This window comes from Cryptotermes secundus, unplaced genomic scaffold, assembly GCF_002891405.2.
Source record: "Cryptotermes secundus unplaced genomic scaffold, Csec_1.0 scaffold26, whole genome shotgun sequence".
Classification (NCBI taxonomy): Eukaryota; Metazoa; Arthropoda; class Insecta; order Blattodea; family Kalotermitidae; genus Cryptotermes; species Cryptotermes secundus.
Genome location: NW_019743656.1, coordinates 5,494,701 through 5,514,316, shown reverse-complemented (window position 1 = coordinate 5,514,316; position 19,616 = coordinate 5,494,701). Strand labels below are relative to the sequence as shown.

Sequence of the window (19,616 nt, the reverse complement as noted above, 5' to 3'; positions counted from 1 at the left end):
CAAGAGCAATCTGGTAGAATCTTGTAAGGAAGGCTATAACTCAAAAAGGGCTGCTTTGTTGTCGACAACAATGTGTAAGGGAGCAAGTAAGTGACTGAGTCATTAAGTGAGTGAATGACTGAGTGCGTGCATGTGGATTTATTGACGCACTGACTTCCAGGGTCATTTGTGCATCAACAATAATCTAACTTGACTGTACAGGATCAAAGGATAAAACCATAATCATCTGTAACAGGGTAAAACTAAATGCTGTTCAATAACAAAAAATATAAAAAATGTACATCTGTATCTAGACTTCCATGATTTCCACAGACTGAAACTATGACTAAACAGAAGCAATGCTGGAAATATATGACTACTCATTTTCCTGATGATGGCAAAAATATGTTTTGCAATCAGACTTATGAAATCTGTAAAAATATGGTATGGCACACAATATTTGAGGTTCTTAGCACACTGACTATGAAGTTGCTCCCTTCTAGGATGCAACACTGTATAGTCTAACAGACTGTTAATTATGAGGGGCGTTCAAGTTCTAAGGTCACCGATTTTTTTCTCAGGACTGGGAGCAGATAGACACATGCGGTTTAGTTTAAAATACGTGTGCACTGTTTGTGAATGCGTGACAGAGATGGCAGCACTCTACGGCACACAGAACTCTAGTGGTAGCGGCGAGAGTGAGGAGTGCTTTTGATACTTAAAATGGCGACGTTTTCGTTACAAGAACAACTAGTAATCATTCGTTTTCTCCACTTGCGTGGTGCGACACCCATTGAAATTCATCGCCAGTTGAGTGAGACGTGTGGCGATCGTGTCATGAATGTGAAAAATGTGTGTTCGTGGGCGTGACAGTTCAAAGAAGGCCGAACGTCATGTGACAACGAACCAAAACAATCTCGGCCTCGCACCAGCTGATCTGACAACATGGTCGAGCGAGTTGAGAAAGTTGTTTTGGTGGATCGCCGATTGAGTGTGGAAAACATCGCCTCCAAAGTTGGCATTTCCGTGGGATCTGTGCACAAAATCCTGCATGAAGACCTGCAAATGTGGAAAGTGTCCTCCAGGTGGGTGCCACAAATTCTGGCGGATGACCACAAGGCTGCACGCATGGCAATTTGCCAGGCGATGTTGACACGTGATGAAGGCATGAATGGGACTATCGTTTCATCAACTGTGACAATGGATGAGACATGGATGCCGTTTTTCAATCCGCTATTGCATCAGCAATTTTCCAGTGGTCAAAACAGACTCCTACAGAAGCGTTCGCAGCAGCCATGGAATCATAGCGTCGACATTGTGAAAAATGTGTACGGCTGCAGGGAGATTACGTTGAAAAGTGACAGAAGTTTCAAATTTCTTGTTATGATTATTGTGTGAGAAAAAAAATCGGAGACCTTAGAACTTGAACACACAACGTATATTCCTCTGAAACACTTGCAAGCATTTACCACACTACAGCGTCAAGAACAGTAATGTATTTGAAATATTTTAAAGGAACAAATTTCTAAGCATTAATATAAATGAATTTGTAAATATATATAGTTATATAGCTTTAATTTAAATACAGTTAAAGATCTGGGACCAGAATGAATGTTAATAAAGTGCATTCAATGAAGCACATACATAATGAAAGTATAAATGAGAGGTTTTGTCCATTTCACTCCATTTTAAATTCTAGATATGCTATTGGTCATCCACTATCTAACCAGAAATGTATGTACCTCCTGCAATTTTCTTAGTTCAGGAAGTATACACGGAGCTCGCAGTCGGACCTGCTGTTCAGTGTAATGTACTGTATCCAGGTACACAACTGTCAGATGAACATAACACAGGTGACCAGTGTCAATGTCCCGGGGTACCAGAAGTCGGGGCTCCACAGCCAGAACATACAAGTGCCTGAATGCCTGAAGATGATACCTGCAGCATAAATTTATTACATTGTGTCTATGCTGTGAGCTTATGGAAACGGAGAGATCAACAGAATTAGCCTGTAACTATGAAGCACAATCAATTCATACAATTCTATACCCAAAATAGCAGAAAACATTCACCTGTTGTCATTGCTGTGCGTAGGGAACTTTGGAAAGAAGGCACAGATCATAGCAGCAACAGCAGAGGGTGAAGTGCCAAGGGTGTAGTGTCCACTGCCCAGGAACAACAGTCCCAGAGCCATATGTGTGGCAAGGTGTGAGCCATAAGTTATTACACTATTGGTTGGTCCTACTCGGGATCGCAGGTAGCGACACTTACGTAGCACCTCAAGTTCCCCTGTACCAGCCATCACCTAACAAAGTAACACTAGTTCAAATAACAGTTCATAGTGATTAGTTATTCACATAAAATTAGCAGCTTTCACAGAAACTGCTTTCAATGAAGTCTCCCCAGATGATCAGCTATGTGAAGACAGAGTTCATATTCAACATTTTGAGACTGACTGACATGTACACACATACTGTAACACAGATTTTATACTGGAAGCCAAGGTGTTACTCAAGTATATGCAGGAATTTTTGCAATGCAATCCTCACACATAATAAGTGACATGTATGTACTCAAGTTAACACAGTGTGGACACCACATATAGCACTACATGGACTATACAGAAACCTTTATTTATGACTTTCACAGGCGAAACTTCCAAAGTAAGCCTTTCATAGTCAAGCCCCTCCATTTAACTACTTGTTAGAAATGCCAAGGCTACTTGGGCATAAATGCAGTTGCACAGAAATTTCAAGTGAGAGTGTTCTTTCCTCTAAGCATCGCTATGTCACATCTGAAACCATCTATTGGCAAATACTATACTAACTGATTACCAATGAGCAAGTCTCTTCAACTGTGGTGATTTTAATGCAAGTACTCTGAGCTGATCTAGTCAGTACATTATGTGTAAGAACTGTTTCCCTTATCACCATGGCATGCAGATGAGGTGTGGATAGATGAGGTAGCCTCCATACACAGAGGGTAGGCACAACTACATTGAACATACAGTAGCAGAGAATAGATAAGGAATGGTCCCTAAATTGCAAGTTGGGCGAAGAATCAACGGCTCTTCGCCATAAAAACCACCACATTACAAATGTTATGAATAGCCCCAGATTTGGAAATCTCTTGTGAACACAACAATGAACCTACAAATTCCATAAAAGGCAGAAGATTTCTTAACTAGTTGGGCCATTAACTTATCAAGGGCAATTTACCATAGCAAGGGACAGCAGAATCACATTGAGACAGGTCTCTATGGTCGACTTGCCAGCAAGTTCTGCAATGGATTTCCCGGTAAGGAACGTAAATGTCTTTGCATATTTCAACAGCGTCTCAAATGCCTCGTTGTTGGCAGAACCGGCAAACCGCAGACCCAGTGCCATGCAAGCTCCAGCCAATATATTGCAGTATGCTTGACTATAAAGTAAGAAACATATTTCAACATTTAAAACAGCAAAGCAGCCTCAATTAACATTTTCTACAACGTTCAGTTTTAAATAAACAGAATACAATCAGTAGAGATTAAGTACTTAAGAACCATCAAAGGCTGCACTAGACCATATAAAGAATGTCAATACAGTGAAACCTCCACTTAAGGTTTCTTCGGAGACCAATAAATTTGAACATTAAACTGAGGAAATTTAACATCAAGATTAGTGACCCTAGAACAATGAAACTGGGTGCTAAGTGAAGTAAAATATTAATTACATTAAACATTAGATAGAGGTTCCACTTGATATATTAGAATGCCTTTCAAAACAGATGCAGTGAAAATCTTTACAGTGTTGTGAGTTAACAGAGGTGGCTGTATATCAGCCTCAAGTGAGAACACCAATAAAACTGGAATATTCACTTCACTGTATAATTTCAGCTTACAGGAATAAGCTGCAATGAATGTTGAAGGTTTCCCAGTGTTTCAGAAAAAACTGCAAGTGCAGTCTTCAGGGGTAGTATCTTGAGGGAAAACTACAGTTAACATGTTCAAGCTTAATGTATCTAGAGAAAAGGGGCTTCATTTAGAAGGAATAAGCCATGTAGAATGTTGAAGGATCTCCAACATTTCAGAAAACACTGCAGCTGCCATGCTACATCAAATGTTAACATTTTTCCACTTTGCAAACACTGCATTTACCATCTTCAGGATTAATGTCTTGAAGAGGAGGAGTACCAAAGACATTAACCATAATGTTTGCTGAAACATTGAAAAACCTTCTGCATCTGATGCTGCTTATTCCTGAAAGTTGAAGTCGTCCATTAACTCCAGCTGCAGAAATATAAAGAAAAGACTCACTTCATTGTTTCATAATCCACATTGTCAGGCATGCCTGGTCGAGGCTTCACCAGGCAGTAGGGTCGGATGGTGGCTGGGAGGTTGGACTCCACCCATTCTGATGTCGGCAGGATATCATCCCAAAGGATGAGAGAGCGTGCAATTATGCGGAGCAATAGGAAGTCTGGTCGCACAAAATCCAGTAAATACTGGGTATCAGGGGCTTTCATCCAGTCAGCTACAGCCCTGCCGATCAACTCACATACATCATTATCAGGTAACTGCATTAACCCTTTGAACCACAAATTTCTCCTAAATAAGATTTAAAAATTCAGTTCCTAGCTCACAAGAAACACAATGCATTTACATTACAAAGACCAGTTCGTTGCTGCATGCCATGAGCTGAACTAGTCACTGCATGACATGCAAGGGGTAATGTAATTAAACAATACACTATGAAATCATATAGGGGAGTGGAGGTACAGCTCCATCTATTTGGCACTATTTGGAGGTTAGTGAACAGTTCATACCACTGCCACTTTTATCCCTCGTCAATATAGGCCCCTGGTATTGAATTGGTAGGAGGCCGAGTGAGCCCTAGAGCCGGTCTGTACACTATGGAGAGAAACCTCAATGCAAGGGGTTAACTGGCATTATTTTATATACTCATAATCATACCTCATTTTATTCATATTGTTGTTTTAGAACTCCAATTACATTTTCACATGCAGCCTGCACAGACTTCTGTCCCAGTTTATCACTGCTGCTCTCCATTAAATATTATACTTCTTTCACCAGTGTCCCGTTAGTCATATTTATTAAGGTTAGTTGTCCCAGTCCCCCTGATGGTGTCTCTACTTTGACATAGTGGAGGAGCTTGCATGGTCAAATGACCCTGAGAGCTATGCCGGCGGTAGCATAGCTACTGGTAGGGCCACCCATGCCGAACAGGTCGAAGGTGATGACCCAGACTAAAAGTGATACCCTGGCCCTCCAGGTTGGGGGTTGGGCGAGAGGCTGACGACCTCTCACCGTAAAAAAATATAAATGTCTCAAAACCTGGAATCAAGCCTCGGAAACCTCAACAGAATGGAAGACGACATTTGGCAAAGAATATGGTCTACTCTCTAGGTACATGGAATGTGAAAACCCTCAATAAACCGGGTGCCATGAAATCGGTACTAGAACAGATAGATAAATACAATATGAAAATCACAGCCATACAGGAAATTAGATGGCTGGGTAAAGGAATCGTGGACTTAAAGAAACATACTATATGTTACAGTGGTAAAGCAGAAGGCAATAAGGAATTTGGTGTAGCCTTTGTAATAGAACGAGAATTTAAAAGCGCAATAATAGACTTTAAACCAATAAGTGAAAGAATTTGCACTTTGAGAATTAGAACAAAATTTTTCAATATGACGTTGATGAATGTGCACACACCTACAGAAGAAAAAGAGGAGGAGGTCAAAGACTATTTCTATCAACAAATAGAAGAGACATATGATTCAATACCAAGTAATGACATAAAGGTTATTTTAGGGGATTTTAATGCCAAAATAGGTAAAGAGAAGGAACACAGAGGAGTAATTGGGTCAGAAAGTTTACATGATACAACCAACCATAATGGAATAAAATTAATAGATTTTGCAGAAAGTAAGAACTTGATTATCAGCTCTACATACTTCCTGCACAAAAATATACATAAAAGGAAATGGGCAGCACCGGATGGGGTAACCTTCAATCAAATAGATCATGTCCTCATAGAGAAGCGATTTGCGACGAATATCCTGGACGTAAGAACATTAAGAGGGACCAACTGTGATAGTGATCATTACTTAGTACAGGTTAAATATAGATGTAAAATAAGTTGTCAAAGATCTAAGCAGTATGAGAAATGTAAGGAATTTAATATTGACAAGATTACGGAGAGTGATAAGAGAGAAGCATTTCAAAATAAAATTAAAGAAATTAATGACAATAGAGCAAATAAAGAAGTAATGGTAGAAGGGATATGGGTAGATTTTAAAACCGCAATAATTACAGAAGCTGAGAAGACTCTGGGATATCAAGAGAAACAGGATAATAGAGAATGGTTCGACAAGGAATGTAGGGAGAGTATAAACCTCAAGAATAAGAAATATATGGAATATATGGAAAGACCAACAAGAGCAAGGAATGAGGTGTATAAAGAAGCAAGAAGGAAAGCAGACAAGATTTGCAGGAAAAAGAAACAGGCCTTTCTAAATGAGCAATTACTGCAACTGAAAGAATACTTCAAAAATAACAGAACAAAAAATGCCTTTGGTCAAATCAAATATATGAAAGAAGGTTTCAAACCAAAAACAGAATTTATCCGAGACAAAAAAGGGCTTCTAATAAATAATAAAACAGAGATTATGAATACATGGAAAGAATATTTTGAACAATTATTAAATCAAAATCAGAATATGGAAGATAACGAGGACAATGAAGAAGAAAATACAGATGATGGAGAAGGGGAAGAGGAAGAGATAATAGAGCCTCCAACAAAGGAAGAAGTGGAAGAAGCATTAAAGGAACAAAAACTAAATAAAGCACCAGGAGGAGATAACATACCAGCAGAATTATTGAAGGCAGGAGGACAAGAAGGAATAATAGCACTCCACAGAATTATAAATAAAGTGTGGGAAGAAGAAAAGATACCAGAAGATTGGGGAAAGAGCATTATATGTCCCATATTTAAAAAAGGGGATAAATTAACATGTAGTAACTATAGAGGTATATCATTACTACCGACAGCATATAAAATTTTAACAAGGATACTAAAAAAGAGACTGGATCCATATATAGAAAAAATAATAGGGGAATATCAATCAGGATTTCGACCCAATAGGTCAACAATAGACAATTTATTCACCCTGAGACAAATAACGGAGAAATGCTGGGAATTTAATATAGATATTTACCTATGCTTCATAGATTTTAAACAAGCATATGATACAATAATAAGGAAGAAATTAAGGATGATTATGTCCACTTTTGGTATTCCAACAAAACTAAGTAGAATAATTAACTTAACCATGACAAAACCAATCAATCAACTTAAAATCCAGAACCAGTTAACAGAATGCTTTAAGACAAATCAAGGATTAAAACAGGGTGATAGTTTGGCACCATCACTATTTAATTTGGTACTGGAATATATAGTGAGGAAATTTAATGTAGACACAAGGAGCACAATAGCGTAAAAACAAACGCAAATAATGATGTATGCGGATGATATTATTATAGTATCGAGATCCCTAAGAGCAAAAAAGGAGACATATAAAGAAATAAAAACCATAGCAAAAACAACTGGCTTAGAGGTGAATGTAAATAAAACTAAAATGTTGATACAGTCCAGAAGGAATCCAAGGCAAACAGGAAAAATTAACATGGAAGGGGACGGGATAGAAATAGTTGAAGACTTCATATATTTAGGATCGAAATTCCACAAAGATGGAGAGGAAAATCATGAAATAACAAGAAGAATAAAACTAGCAAATAATGCATATTTCTCGTTACTATCAGTTTTTAGATCAAAGGATATATACTGAGCGATTAAAATAAAAATATATAAAACAATTATAAGACTGGTGCGTTATTATGTACGTGAGGATTGGATGCTAAACAAGAAAGAGGAATCAGTCATCAATTCTTTCGAGAGGAAAATCCTAAGACGAATTTATGGACCAATAAAAGAGAATGGGATATGGAGAATAAGATATAATAAAGAGTTATACAAATTATATAAGGAGCCAGAGATCTCAGTGGCGATAAAGCTTAAAAGACTGCAATGGGCTGGGCACGTACAGACAATGGATAAGGAGCGTATCCCAAAGAAAATATTATACAGTACGATAGGTGGTAGGAGACGTGCTGGGAAACCAAAAACTAGATGGATTGATGTGGTGGAAGAAGATGCAAAGAAGTTAATGGGCGTAAGGAACTGGAAGAGAGCAGCGCAGGATAGAGAGGAATGGAGGGGCTTAATAAGGGAGGCCAAGGCCTGACATCGGGCTGTTGTGCCATAGAAGAAGTTGTCCCAGTGCTTAACTAATTAAGCACTATGCCATGAGGATGTATGGGGGAGTGGATGTATATCCACAAGTCCTTGACCTTGGCACTAGTTGGAGGTGAGTGGTCAGTGTCACACCCCACCCACTTTACCCCTGGGGAAAGAGCCCCCCATACCCATTGGCCAGGAGGCTGGGTGGGCCCCAGAGCCCATCTGGACGACGCAGAAAAGAGAAAATTCTTGACCCTACCGGAACTTGAACTCCGACCCCTTGGTCTTCCAGCCCATAGCCAATCACTATACAGACTACACTATCCCAGCTCCAGGCATATTTATAGTGTGACAAATTTAGGGTTTTAGGTAAAAGTATTCCAGGCTACCTAATCGATTTTTATGTTTGAACATTATTTAGGTGCAAATGGCAAATACAGAACCTGCAAAAAGTTAAAAAACACAAAGAACCAATAGGTTTCCATATAATGAAGCTGCTGTGAATTACACTGTTCAAGATTTGAAAAGAAAAACAATGATTTTTCCTCCCTCTCTATCCTTCCAACCCCTTTCCCCAGCTGGCTTTTCTGTACAGGATATCCATAGGGAGCCTGACCCAGAAGATCGTGTGAATCTCACTGCCATGAAAACCTCACTCTCATGCTAGGAACGCCCCACATTATGCAAATAAACGAGACCATACCTGTTGCCAGTATTGAAGTACATCATACCAAGAGCAAGTGTTGCACCCGGACTGGTGACATCTATGTTAACTGAGTCGCCCTCCCGAATCTGGTAGCTCGGGGACTTGTACTTCTCCTTCTGGGAGCCTGTCACACAGACCAATAGACTCAAATTAACAATCTGGCTGCCATGTTCCATCTACACAACTCTAAGAATGTACACCCATTTCAACCATCCAACTGGTCATCATCAGGTGATGCAATACTTAGAAGTGTTTTGACTTCCAACCATTTTAACTAACACATGGATCCATGTTTACAATCGTTTCTGCCTACTATCTGTGATGGATTCATTGATATAAATCATAAAATATAAAATTATAAAATTGCTACATTATAATGTAGATAAGGTATGACAGATCCCATAACAATGAAGTAAAATTAGAAAAAAATGTGGTCTGAGTCAAAAGCGCTTTAAGGAGACAGTCCCCTCTTCCCTGTGTTAGCTGGGTGTTGATTAGTATTCGTGATATGTGTGATGCTTTGGAAGGGAAGGGAAGGACCACAGCCTAGTAGGCTAAGTAACACCCATCTATCTATTCCGTTTCAAGGGGCATACTCATACACAGGTGAGAAATGGAACAGTGAAAAAGGACAGCCCTTTCCAGGGACACAATTTATTTTCAGGAGGAAAAGGTAAACTGTGATGGTCATTTTCAGAGCCACTGTACGTTTTCTTTGCGGAATGGAAATCTGGAACTTTAGAATTATGCAGAGAGAAATATTTGCTTCAAGAGAACATAATCAAATTGTCTTTGAAGAAAAACTTCTTCCTGTCCTTCTGGAAGTGGCTGAAGTTTATTCATCAGACATCGCAACAATCTATATGTGAACCATTGTCCCTCTAATGTGAATATTTTCTGTGGCAGCTCATGGCCATGAATGAACAAAACCTGCTCTAGAAGTATTAAAACATATAAGCGTCCTGTTCACCTATAAGGGGACGTCGGTGACCCCCCACCATGTAGTAATGCAGTGTATCAGGCACAGCCAAGTCTCCCAGTCCAGAGAGCTTGGACCCTTTGCCCAGAACCACCAGCCCAAGTGCAAGTCCAGCTGCTAGTGAATACGATTCCCTATCCAAGCTGTTCTCCATCTCAGGTCCCGGTGGGCGCCCTGTGACAACATACAAACACAAGGGTGAACATGCAGCGCATTTTTATACAAGAACTTACTACCTTAGAGGAGAAGGTCACTCTCAAGAGGTTCCTCATAAAAATTAACTGTTAACTATAACTATAGCTATATGTTAACTTTCCAAAAACAGAGATACCATGTATGCGAGATGTTTTCTCTGGAGACAAACAAACCAGAGGGGCGGATAGAAGTGACCAGAAGACGAGTAAGAAGACATAAGAAGATGCTGGATGACCTTAGGGACAGAAGAGGATATTTTTATTTGAAGGAGAAAGCTTGAGATTGCATTAAGTGGAGGAACTGCTTTGGAAGAGACTGTGGACCTGTCGTCTGACAGATTACTGATGAATGAATGAATAACATTAAATTTTAGTGAGTGACACCACAACTGTATAACACAGTGTAGTGTAGTCCATGTAGTCCATTCAAAGTCAACGGACATTTCAGAGAAACACACTGCCTCCATCTTCAGGGTGGAAGAATATGCAGAGCAAGATACCAGCATGAAAGCAGGTGGTAAGCAGGGATACCACTGTGAGAACCTCAAGTCTTACAACAGATATCATGTTTTACAACTCTAGTTCATACTTTCTTTCTCATTATTCTATGTGTATGTAATACTACAGTTAAAAATGTTAATTTGGACTTTTTCGATCATCTAGGTTTAATAAAATCATTTCAGAAATTGGTTCTACTTCTGTCTTCAAGGGAACAAGACACGATAGGAAACCTATTCTTTTAGGCCCATAAGTAAAGGTACTTTCAAACCATGGCTTGGCCTCTGAACATCCATTTCTAGGACCTGAAGTAGCAAGTGGCACTTCAAAGAGAACCATCATGGATTGTACATACAAAGGCCATCAAAAATAGAGGGAATCCATAATGACATCAACATGTGAAGGGCTTTGTCCATGAATCCTCTGCAAAAAGAAATTATGGAACTATCACGACTAAACAGGAAACAGCCAAGATATATGAAAGGACTATCCACAGGGAATTGTCACTTAAAAGGACACCTTTTCAAGCTATAATTACTAAGTAGCCCTGCTTGTGAAAGGTGCCATAGTACACCCAATACACCTTCTCAAATCCCATGAGCATATTCGATTCTTGCTAACTTCAGGTTTTGTCATTTTTTACTCCACCTCATGAAGCCCAGTGGCTAAATTCCCAGTATGTAAAGTATTGTTCTTCATCCAAAGCATGGGCAGCTCAAGGATTAATTCTGAGAGTGGGTACAAAATGGCTCAAAGTCTGATACAGTGCAAGATACAGTATGACCCACCTATTTCATCCAACCTATGGTCCTGAAAGGAAGTATGGTAATATCTTTGTTAAAATGCAACTTTTGAGGTAATTTTTTGTAGAATAAAAAGACAAAATGAGGAATGAAATCTATATATAGCTTTTCAGTTTGACCTTGATAATTAATTAACTATTACTACCAGGCATGTGATATTTGGTATTGAGACAGATCAAAAACATACTTACACATTATACATGAAACAGTGTTTATACAACAATAATTACAAATATACCAACAATGTAAAACTTTGAGGTTATATCTGATAAACTCTATATAGTAAAATCCGTATTTAAGTAATAAGTCTTCCAAAAAAGAAAATAATAAAACAATACCAATAATAGAAGCAGCACCAACAACAACAGTAGTGGCAGTGACAATGACAGCAATAATAATGATGACAGTGATTACAATGATGATGATGATAATGTTTCATATTCCTAACAAACTTCCTACTGAGGATGACACTTGTGACTGACCCTACATGATGTTTTCTAGAAGTTTACAAAATGTATGTGTTACCTATCTCTGACAGAAGCACCTCTGCAATATGTCTGTGGGCAGTGCCTTCAAAGATGAGCCCTACACCAAGCAGAGCTGCAACTTGAATATTCTGTGGAACATCAAGCTCAATGGATGTAGGTGGGAGAAGCGCCTCAACATGGACGCCCATCAGTTTTGTGGTGGCGACGTCCATTGTGCCTGCAAAGCAGAAACACAGTATGTCTCACTTCTTACATACAAAATAGAGATTTTCTATTTTAAAGTTCTGAACTTCCTGACAATTTCAGAACCTTTACATGCTAGATGTTGCCATCCCACAGAACAGCAGACTAATACCAATCTGCAACATTACTGACACTGCTGTGTGGACTGACAAATCTATTTAACTGATAGTATTTTATGTTATTTTCATGAAATCCTTGTAATCATCAGTTTATCCATATTATTGCTTCAGGACCTTAATTATAGATGCATATACATAGATGACGAACTGCTGTCCCTTTCTAACCCTTTGCACACCACACACTGACTAGATCTACTAGGGGTATTTCCAATGCAATCACCACAGCCAAAGAGATTGGCACTTTGATAATCAGTCTATATAGTAAATCTTTCAATAGATGGCACCAAGTGTGACATACCAATGTTTAGAGAAGAAAATGAGCTTTCATATTAAATATACCTGTTAGCGGCCTCCGTAGTCTAGGGGTAAAGTTCCCACCTCATGACTCAAGGTACGCGGGTTCAAACCCGGCGGAGGTCGTGGAATTTTTAAAGGCAGAAAAATTCAGGGAACAAGTCCTCTGGGAGGGACTTTAAGCCGTGGGTCCCGTGTCGTAGATTTACGGCACGTAAAAAATCCTCATGTCTTTAGGAGACCTCTGAGCAAATTAGGCAACAATTTCCTGCCCAAGTAGTTTCCAATGCCTCTGGTAGATGGGGGAAATATCAGGTACCGACGGCCGACCTCGTTGGCTGAACGGGGCTGAGAACATGCACCAGTACCGCTAGGGTATGGGGACAGTAGAAATTCAAGGGGGACGCACTGCATTTACTTCCAAGCAGCCTTGGCATTTCTAGCAGACAGTTATACAGGGAGAGGGTTAATACACCAGTCATCTTTATTTAAATTTGCAGTTTTACTCTTCATTTATCTGTTAGTCACCATGACAGTGTGGTAAATACAGTTTTATGCTGTGAAGCTCAGAAATGTGATTCCACAAAGATGTGTGATTACTGATCTATTATGACCCAATTATTTTGGACAATTTACATGTGGCTCACCTCTCTTGGTAGCTGCGACACCTAGCAACAGCCCCACACTTGTCATCTCATGACACTTTATTAGATATTCATAGGTGTACAACTCAGCCAAGTTATTCAAATGACCATTCAGACCTAATGCCATGAGTAAGCCAGCATGCTCCGTTGGTACCTCACTTGTACCCTGTAACAGAGTTCCAAAAAACTTCAAATAATCAGTTTCACAAATCTGACATTCCTTCAATACAGCCAAATAATGGTACATAATGCATTCATTTATGTTCATCATGTTTAACATGTCATTTTGACTTATAATATTAATGTATCACTACTGAAGGCATAATATTTTAGTTTAGAAATTCTTCTGAAGAACCACAAAATATGGCATGAACCTGCATGAATGAGATGTATTATTAAAAACATGTCTCCCTGATTAAATTCCACAATACAAACCCAGTTCTCCCAATGATGAGTGATGAGGTAGATCAAGTTTTTTACAAAATGGGGGTTATGCAAAATCACATAAGAAACTGTTAATCTTTTATCTTCTTACGAGAGTTACTGTAAATAATTATGATAAAATGATTTCTTTACACAATTGGTTAAAAGAAACTGAAGAGTATGGTCTTCTGGGCTGAAACACCATGCAGTTCACAGAAAACCCAAAATTTAGGAGAAACATAGCCCCTCCATCTTCAAGGTTGAAGACTAAGCAAAGCAAGAAACCAATGGAAGGTAGCAAGCTGAGTGGAGCTCAGTAAAAACCCGATTAAAGGTTACTTTGGGGACCAGTGGATTTAAACACTAACCTGGGGAAAACCTTAAATGGAAGAAATTTAACACTGAGATTACTGACTTTGGATGAATGAAACTGAGTATTAAATGGGATAAAACCTTAAATCAAAGAGATAATTAACGGGGGTTCCACTGTACATAATAATAAGTTAACTGGCAATGATTTCAAACAAAGGAAACACATGAATATGAACTGTTCTTTTGGCTGTTAAGCTATTAGTCCTGGAAGTTTCATGATTCTTACACAAAATGTGGCTTATTTACAAAATCAAATTTTTTCTAAATAAAGGAAAGTAATATATTGCTTATCTTAGGATTCAGATAAGCAAGAAAAAGTATTCTGTGAATATGGGATTTCATTAAATTCAAGAAAGCTATATTAGGATTTCACTGTATTTCCATAACCACAGTAACAAACTGATTTACATTATCAACCTGAATACAATCAATTTTTGTTGCACTATTTCAGACAAGAGGCTGAAGAAACACTGCACTTCTCATTCTGTAGTACAGTATCCAAAAGTTTACCTACAATCTACGGATGCTGGAGACAAAGACACTGTTTATTGCCTCTTCTAAACTAACAAAAAAAACCAGGAAAGCAATGTTAGCATTTAACTGTAAAATTCTATAATGAAGAGAACAAAAGGCATAAGGACTGGGCAGATCTGGTTGATCCTGGTTATTCTGCTGTCCATTTAGTGACATGCTCAGTTTCAATGTAAAATGGTAAGAGCTGTCTAAAATCATTCCAATGTTTACAGACTGTACAATACATGTGGGGAGGCCATGGTAACTGCTCTGCCTACTCATTAGAGGACAGAAGGATCTCAGACAATATCACAGGCCTCATGTTTCCTATACCTTAGGTTTATTGAAAACAATCCAGTTTGAATCAATGTTAGTTGCATTAGGAGCAATCCGGAGGCCAGCAGCAACTCCATTGTGAAACAGCGGCCATAGGTTCATGTTAGGAACTACTTCAATGTGTGATAAGTCCACAGTGGTGCCTCTTGGAGGGGCTCGGCCAGTGAGACACAGGCGGGGAATTGGTAATGTCTCAGTCACCACAGGAGCAGCAGTGCGAAGGGTGAACATTCCCCTGGCACAAAAGTATATGAATATCAGCATAATATACACAGTGGCACTGTCTGGATAACTTAACATAGCACTATCACCCAAAGAGAGAACTTATATAAAAACTGCTGCTGGGTTTCTTTTCAGTTCTTTGATTTTAACTGTTCAGAAGTGGAACATTTATGTTTACTGCCTGGATCACCACAAGCCAGTTACATTTAGCGATATACTGATGCCATACCTGCCAACAGGCAGTGCCATTGTACGGGTGCAAATGGCATACAGGTGCTTCTCCTGCTCCTCTATGAACTCGTGATCTGATACCTCAGGCCGCTGCGTAATAGAAATCTGCACGGGGTGGGAGGACTGCAGCAGGCGACGCACCTCAGCCACTCGATGATCTTTGCTGAACCGTAGCTTGAGAATCTGATGTAACATATTTATATCTAACTACAAACGATAATAACAAGACCAATCAAACATGGAGCGGATATTAGTTTCTTCTGGAACACTTACTGCACCTCATATTCATGAATGTTTGTGTTATGTACTTTAGAAGAAACCACCACCAAAAACGTGTACAAGGTGGTATCGGAAAGTTCTCAAATTGTTATCATTGCAACTGCCTCAGTGAAAGAAGGCGAGAGGGGAGGCCACGGTCACACTTCTGAAAGCCTATTCCATCAGTCTGCTGTGACACAGCACTGTGTGAACACGCACTGTTTTTAGATGAGTGTTTTTTTGACTTTGCGTTTCGTTTTGTCTGTGATGGATGGCAACAAGCTCTGCGTGAAGCTCAGTAAATCCACTACCGAAACCCTCGAAATGCTTCATGAGGCTTTTGGAGAACATTCTTTAAGCCAGGCAGCGGTTTTCGAATGGCATTCACGTTTCAAGGCCAGGGGACTGTCAGTTCAAGATGACGAATGTTCAGGGAAACCAAGCACAGCAAAACAACAGAAAATGTTGAAAAAATTTGAGAACTTGTCCACAAAGACTGTAGCTGAACAATCCATGAGCTCACAGACACCATTGGGATCAGTTATGGAGTTTGCCAGATTTTAACAGAAAATCTGAACATGCACCGTACTACTCCTTCATCATGACAGCGTGCCCGCCTACACATCCCTGAAAACCACAGAGTTTGTGACTAACAACAACACGGTTATCATTCCCTACTCACCTTTGATTTTGCTTTGTTTCCCAAACTGAAAATCAAAACTGAAAGGACGATGTTTTGAAACAGTGTCTGAAATCCAAAGGGCATCGCAAGCAGTACACAACAGCATTAAGGAAAATGACTTCCACAGTGCTTTTGAACCTTGGAAAAAAACAATGAGATCACTGTATATGTTCCCAAGGAGACTATTTTTTGGAGATGTCAGCCAAAATTATGTAAGTTAAGCCAGCATTTCTCTCCTGACCTAGTCCAGGAACTTTCCGATACACCTCATAAAAATGTAATGAAGTCATTTTTTATTGAATATTTAGAGATAAAACTGAATGTATGTTACATTTGGGCAAATATAATACCTCATAACAGATGGTATGAGCAGTGTAAGTTGCCTGATGTTTGCACACACGTGCCTATTTTAAACCAGCATTCAATGTCACATAATAAGCAGCAGTGTTCTCACTCTCATCTACATGATCCTGGCTAAACCCATATTAACTTCAAGAAGAAATTAGCTGGAAAGTGAAAAAAATAAAAATACCTGAAGACAGAAGTGACTGGATACTTTTCATCCACTGACCCATATAAAACAAAAATAATGCCAGGGGGGAGACCTTGTCAAAGTGTAGTTTCAAGCAACCAAACAATGCTATGGCAGTTTGGACTCCAGCATCTATAAATCACTGATCTTGTTTACTGGAGCAGGACTATTAAGGAAACTATGTGCACTAGTTTCTCATATATATTGAATAATCATTAATGGCTGTATATGTTTATCTGCATCAAGAAGGTTAAGAATGGGCATTACATCCCCTTATAAACCTTGGCTTTCTAGTGGAGGTACAGCTCCTGTATTCCTTAACTTCATCACACCCCAGCCACTCTGCTCCCAGAGAAAAAGCCTATCGTACCCACTTGATAGGACGCTGGTGTGCAACAAAATAACAAAGAGAAAAATATCTGCCCCCACCAGGAATCACAGCCCAATTCTCTGACTGTCCAGTTCATAGCCTAGTCACTGACTAAACTTCAAACTAAGGACCTACCTAGAATTAACAATCATCTGTTTCCCATCTCCTGTACATGAATTGTCATTTCATTATTTTGGGATACTTTATCAGCTGTTGAGCATTCAATCAGCTATGATCGAATTACTCTATTGGGAAGCTATTTTATGGTACTATCCCAGCATTCTGCTGGAGAGACTGAAATTATGATAAACTTCAGTTAAGATGCTGGTTCTCAACCAAGATTCAAATTAGGTACCTCAACCATTACCACTTGCCAATCTACTCTGTTGATTTCATCTTAACTTCCCAAGTCATCCTTTCTGATGATCAGTCAGTCTCAAGGTAAAGAAGCGCCAATCATACAATACAAAGTGATGCTTACTTCCTGGTCCATGGTCTCCATGCCATCATCCTGCTCACATTCTGTCACGCGAGTGACAGCTGCCGCAGCTGTTTTCCTGCTGGCATCATTACCGTTCGAAGATGGAGAGCCGGACTGAGGGAGGTGGGAATACAGAGTGTTACCACTGCTGCTGCTGCTGCTACCACTGGTAGGCCCAGGTGTCTTAGACTGGCAGCAATGTGCAGCCAGGTCTTGTCGTACTATCAGTCTGTATGCTGACTCTGGCCAATCAGAAGGTGGGTCTTTACGACAGCTGTAGATGGCGTCATTCAGCAATAGAGCTATGCCTGCCGGCAAAGTCTGCAACTCTCGCCGTGTCATGCCTGCAAACATAATAGCAAACAAACCACACAAAGCAATCATCCACTATTCAAAATATCAAATAATGGGAAGTGCTGTTACTCTTGGAGTATAATGATATTACTATTATTTTCTTCAATCTAGAGTTTTATTTCAGTTATGTGCAAACTAGACAGTCACTGCAGCTAAATACTGGTTTAACCACTTTAACACATACATTTTCATTCCCCAACAGTGGTATTTTACCTACTGGTCCAGTCATTTTTTCAGGAAAACTGAATATCTGACTCACTACATTCAGAACAAAATGGAACAGAACTTCATAATGACTGACAACTGCTGAATGCATAAACTCCTTCAAGCTTAATCCAGTTACACTTAAAATTTCTTTGTATCTGGGTGACATTTGTAAGAGAAAATAAACATTTAATTGTACAATGTCAACAGCGACACAATGAACTTAAAATGTAAGGTGGCAGGATTGGCAGTGGATGTGTTCATTTCAAAAAATACTAAAACCTTCACCAACATTTTCATGGTTGAAAACCTTTGTAAAATTAACACTGTCTTCAAGATGTTGTTCATTAAAGTGACATATACTGTCATACATGCAGGAACTAAAAATGTTCATTATAATGCAGTATTATTGAGGAAAGGAGAATAAGTGACATACCCATTTCCGCCATGAGTAGCACAGCTCGGTATGGCATTGGGTACTTCGAACTATTTCCAGTACCGCTGGATGACAGCACTTCTTGGGGCTCTGCCCTGCTTCCAGCAGGAACAACCGGTTTCACAAAGTTATCTAACTGCAAATGTGGAAACTGGTAGCCAAGCGTCAGCAGCACTACCAACTGAAACACAACAAATTTCATCAAAATAAAAATTCAGAAAATGAGAAGATCTGAGCTTCAAATATGAGTACAAAAAAAAATATGTAGTTGTTTGTTTGTTTATATTCATATATTTATGAATTATTTAACTCTTTCACTGCCAATCCCTGACCCAGAACTACCTGCCAGAAATGTCAAGACTGCTTGAAAGTAAATGAAATTGCACAAAACCTACAATAACTCCTCAAATGACCTTCAAATGACCATAGGTATTGATCATATGAAAGCATGTGCTTTACCTAAACAGCGGTATGTCATTTACTGAAAGAAATGCTGTACTAAATGATTAACAATGAAGCAGTTTCTACAGCCGTGGCAGTTTTAATGCAAGCACCCTGAACTGGTCTATTGGCTCATGACATGTGAACAGTTAAGGACATTTTCAACAGCTTAAAATATACAGTATCCAGTGGTAAGGTGATCAGTGAATAATGGATTGGAAAGGATATGTAAGAGTGGTCATGGCATAACCTGATATACTAATCCAGCATTTCTGGTGGGGCTGAGGAACATCACGAAAAAGGTCTCTGAGCCAAAATTTGAATGCAAGGCCTCCCAAGCACAAAGCAGGACATTCAGTAAATAACATCATGATGACTCTCTTTGTAACTGCAAAATTAAACAAATATCCAAGGATAATTTAATTTTCTTTGAAAAGATCAGTCATCCATGGCAAGTGAGTGAGCATATCCTGGAAACCTGGTCATCTGGTTTTATGCATCATCATCCTTT

The 19,616-nt window shown here is 39.2% G+C and overlaps 1 protein-coding gene across 2 annotated transcripts in view; it reads right to left on the bottom strand.

The window, feature by feature from the left end:
• The window catches only part of LOC111874155 (anaphase-promoting complex subunit 1), a 59,137-nt gene that overhangs the window by 15,139 nt on the left and 24,382 nt on the right, over positions 1–19,616 (bottom strand). For both annotated transcript variants that reach the window (XM_023869401.2, XM_023869402.1), the window contains 12 exons: positions 18,665–18,845; positions 17,671–18,014; positions 15,346–15,530; positions 14,892–15,129; positions 13,254–13,416; positions 11,988–12,167; positions 9,959–10,141; positions 8,986–9,112; positions 4,274–4,498; positions 3,198–3,399; positions 2,052–2,284; positions 1,722–1,917 (listed from right to left, as the gene is read on the bottom strand). In XM_023869401.2, the coding sequence (XP_023725169.1) occupies positions 1,722–1,917; positions 2,052–2,284; positions 3,198–3,399; positions 4,274–4,498; positions 8,986–9,112; positions 9,959–10,141; positions 11,988–12,167; positions 13,254–13,416; positions 14,892–15,129; positions 15,346–15,530; positions 17,671–18,014; positions 18,665–18,845 (2,457 nt within the window). The remainder of the gene's footprint in view (positions 1–1,721; positions 1,918–2,051; positions 2,285–3,197; positions 3,400–4,273; positions 4,499–8,985; positions 9,113–9,958; positions 10,142–11,987; positions 12,168–13,253; positions 13,417–14,891; positions 15,130–15,345; positions 15,531–17,670; positions 18,015–18,664; positions 18,846–19,616) is intronic.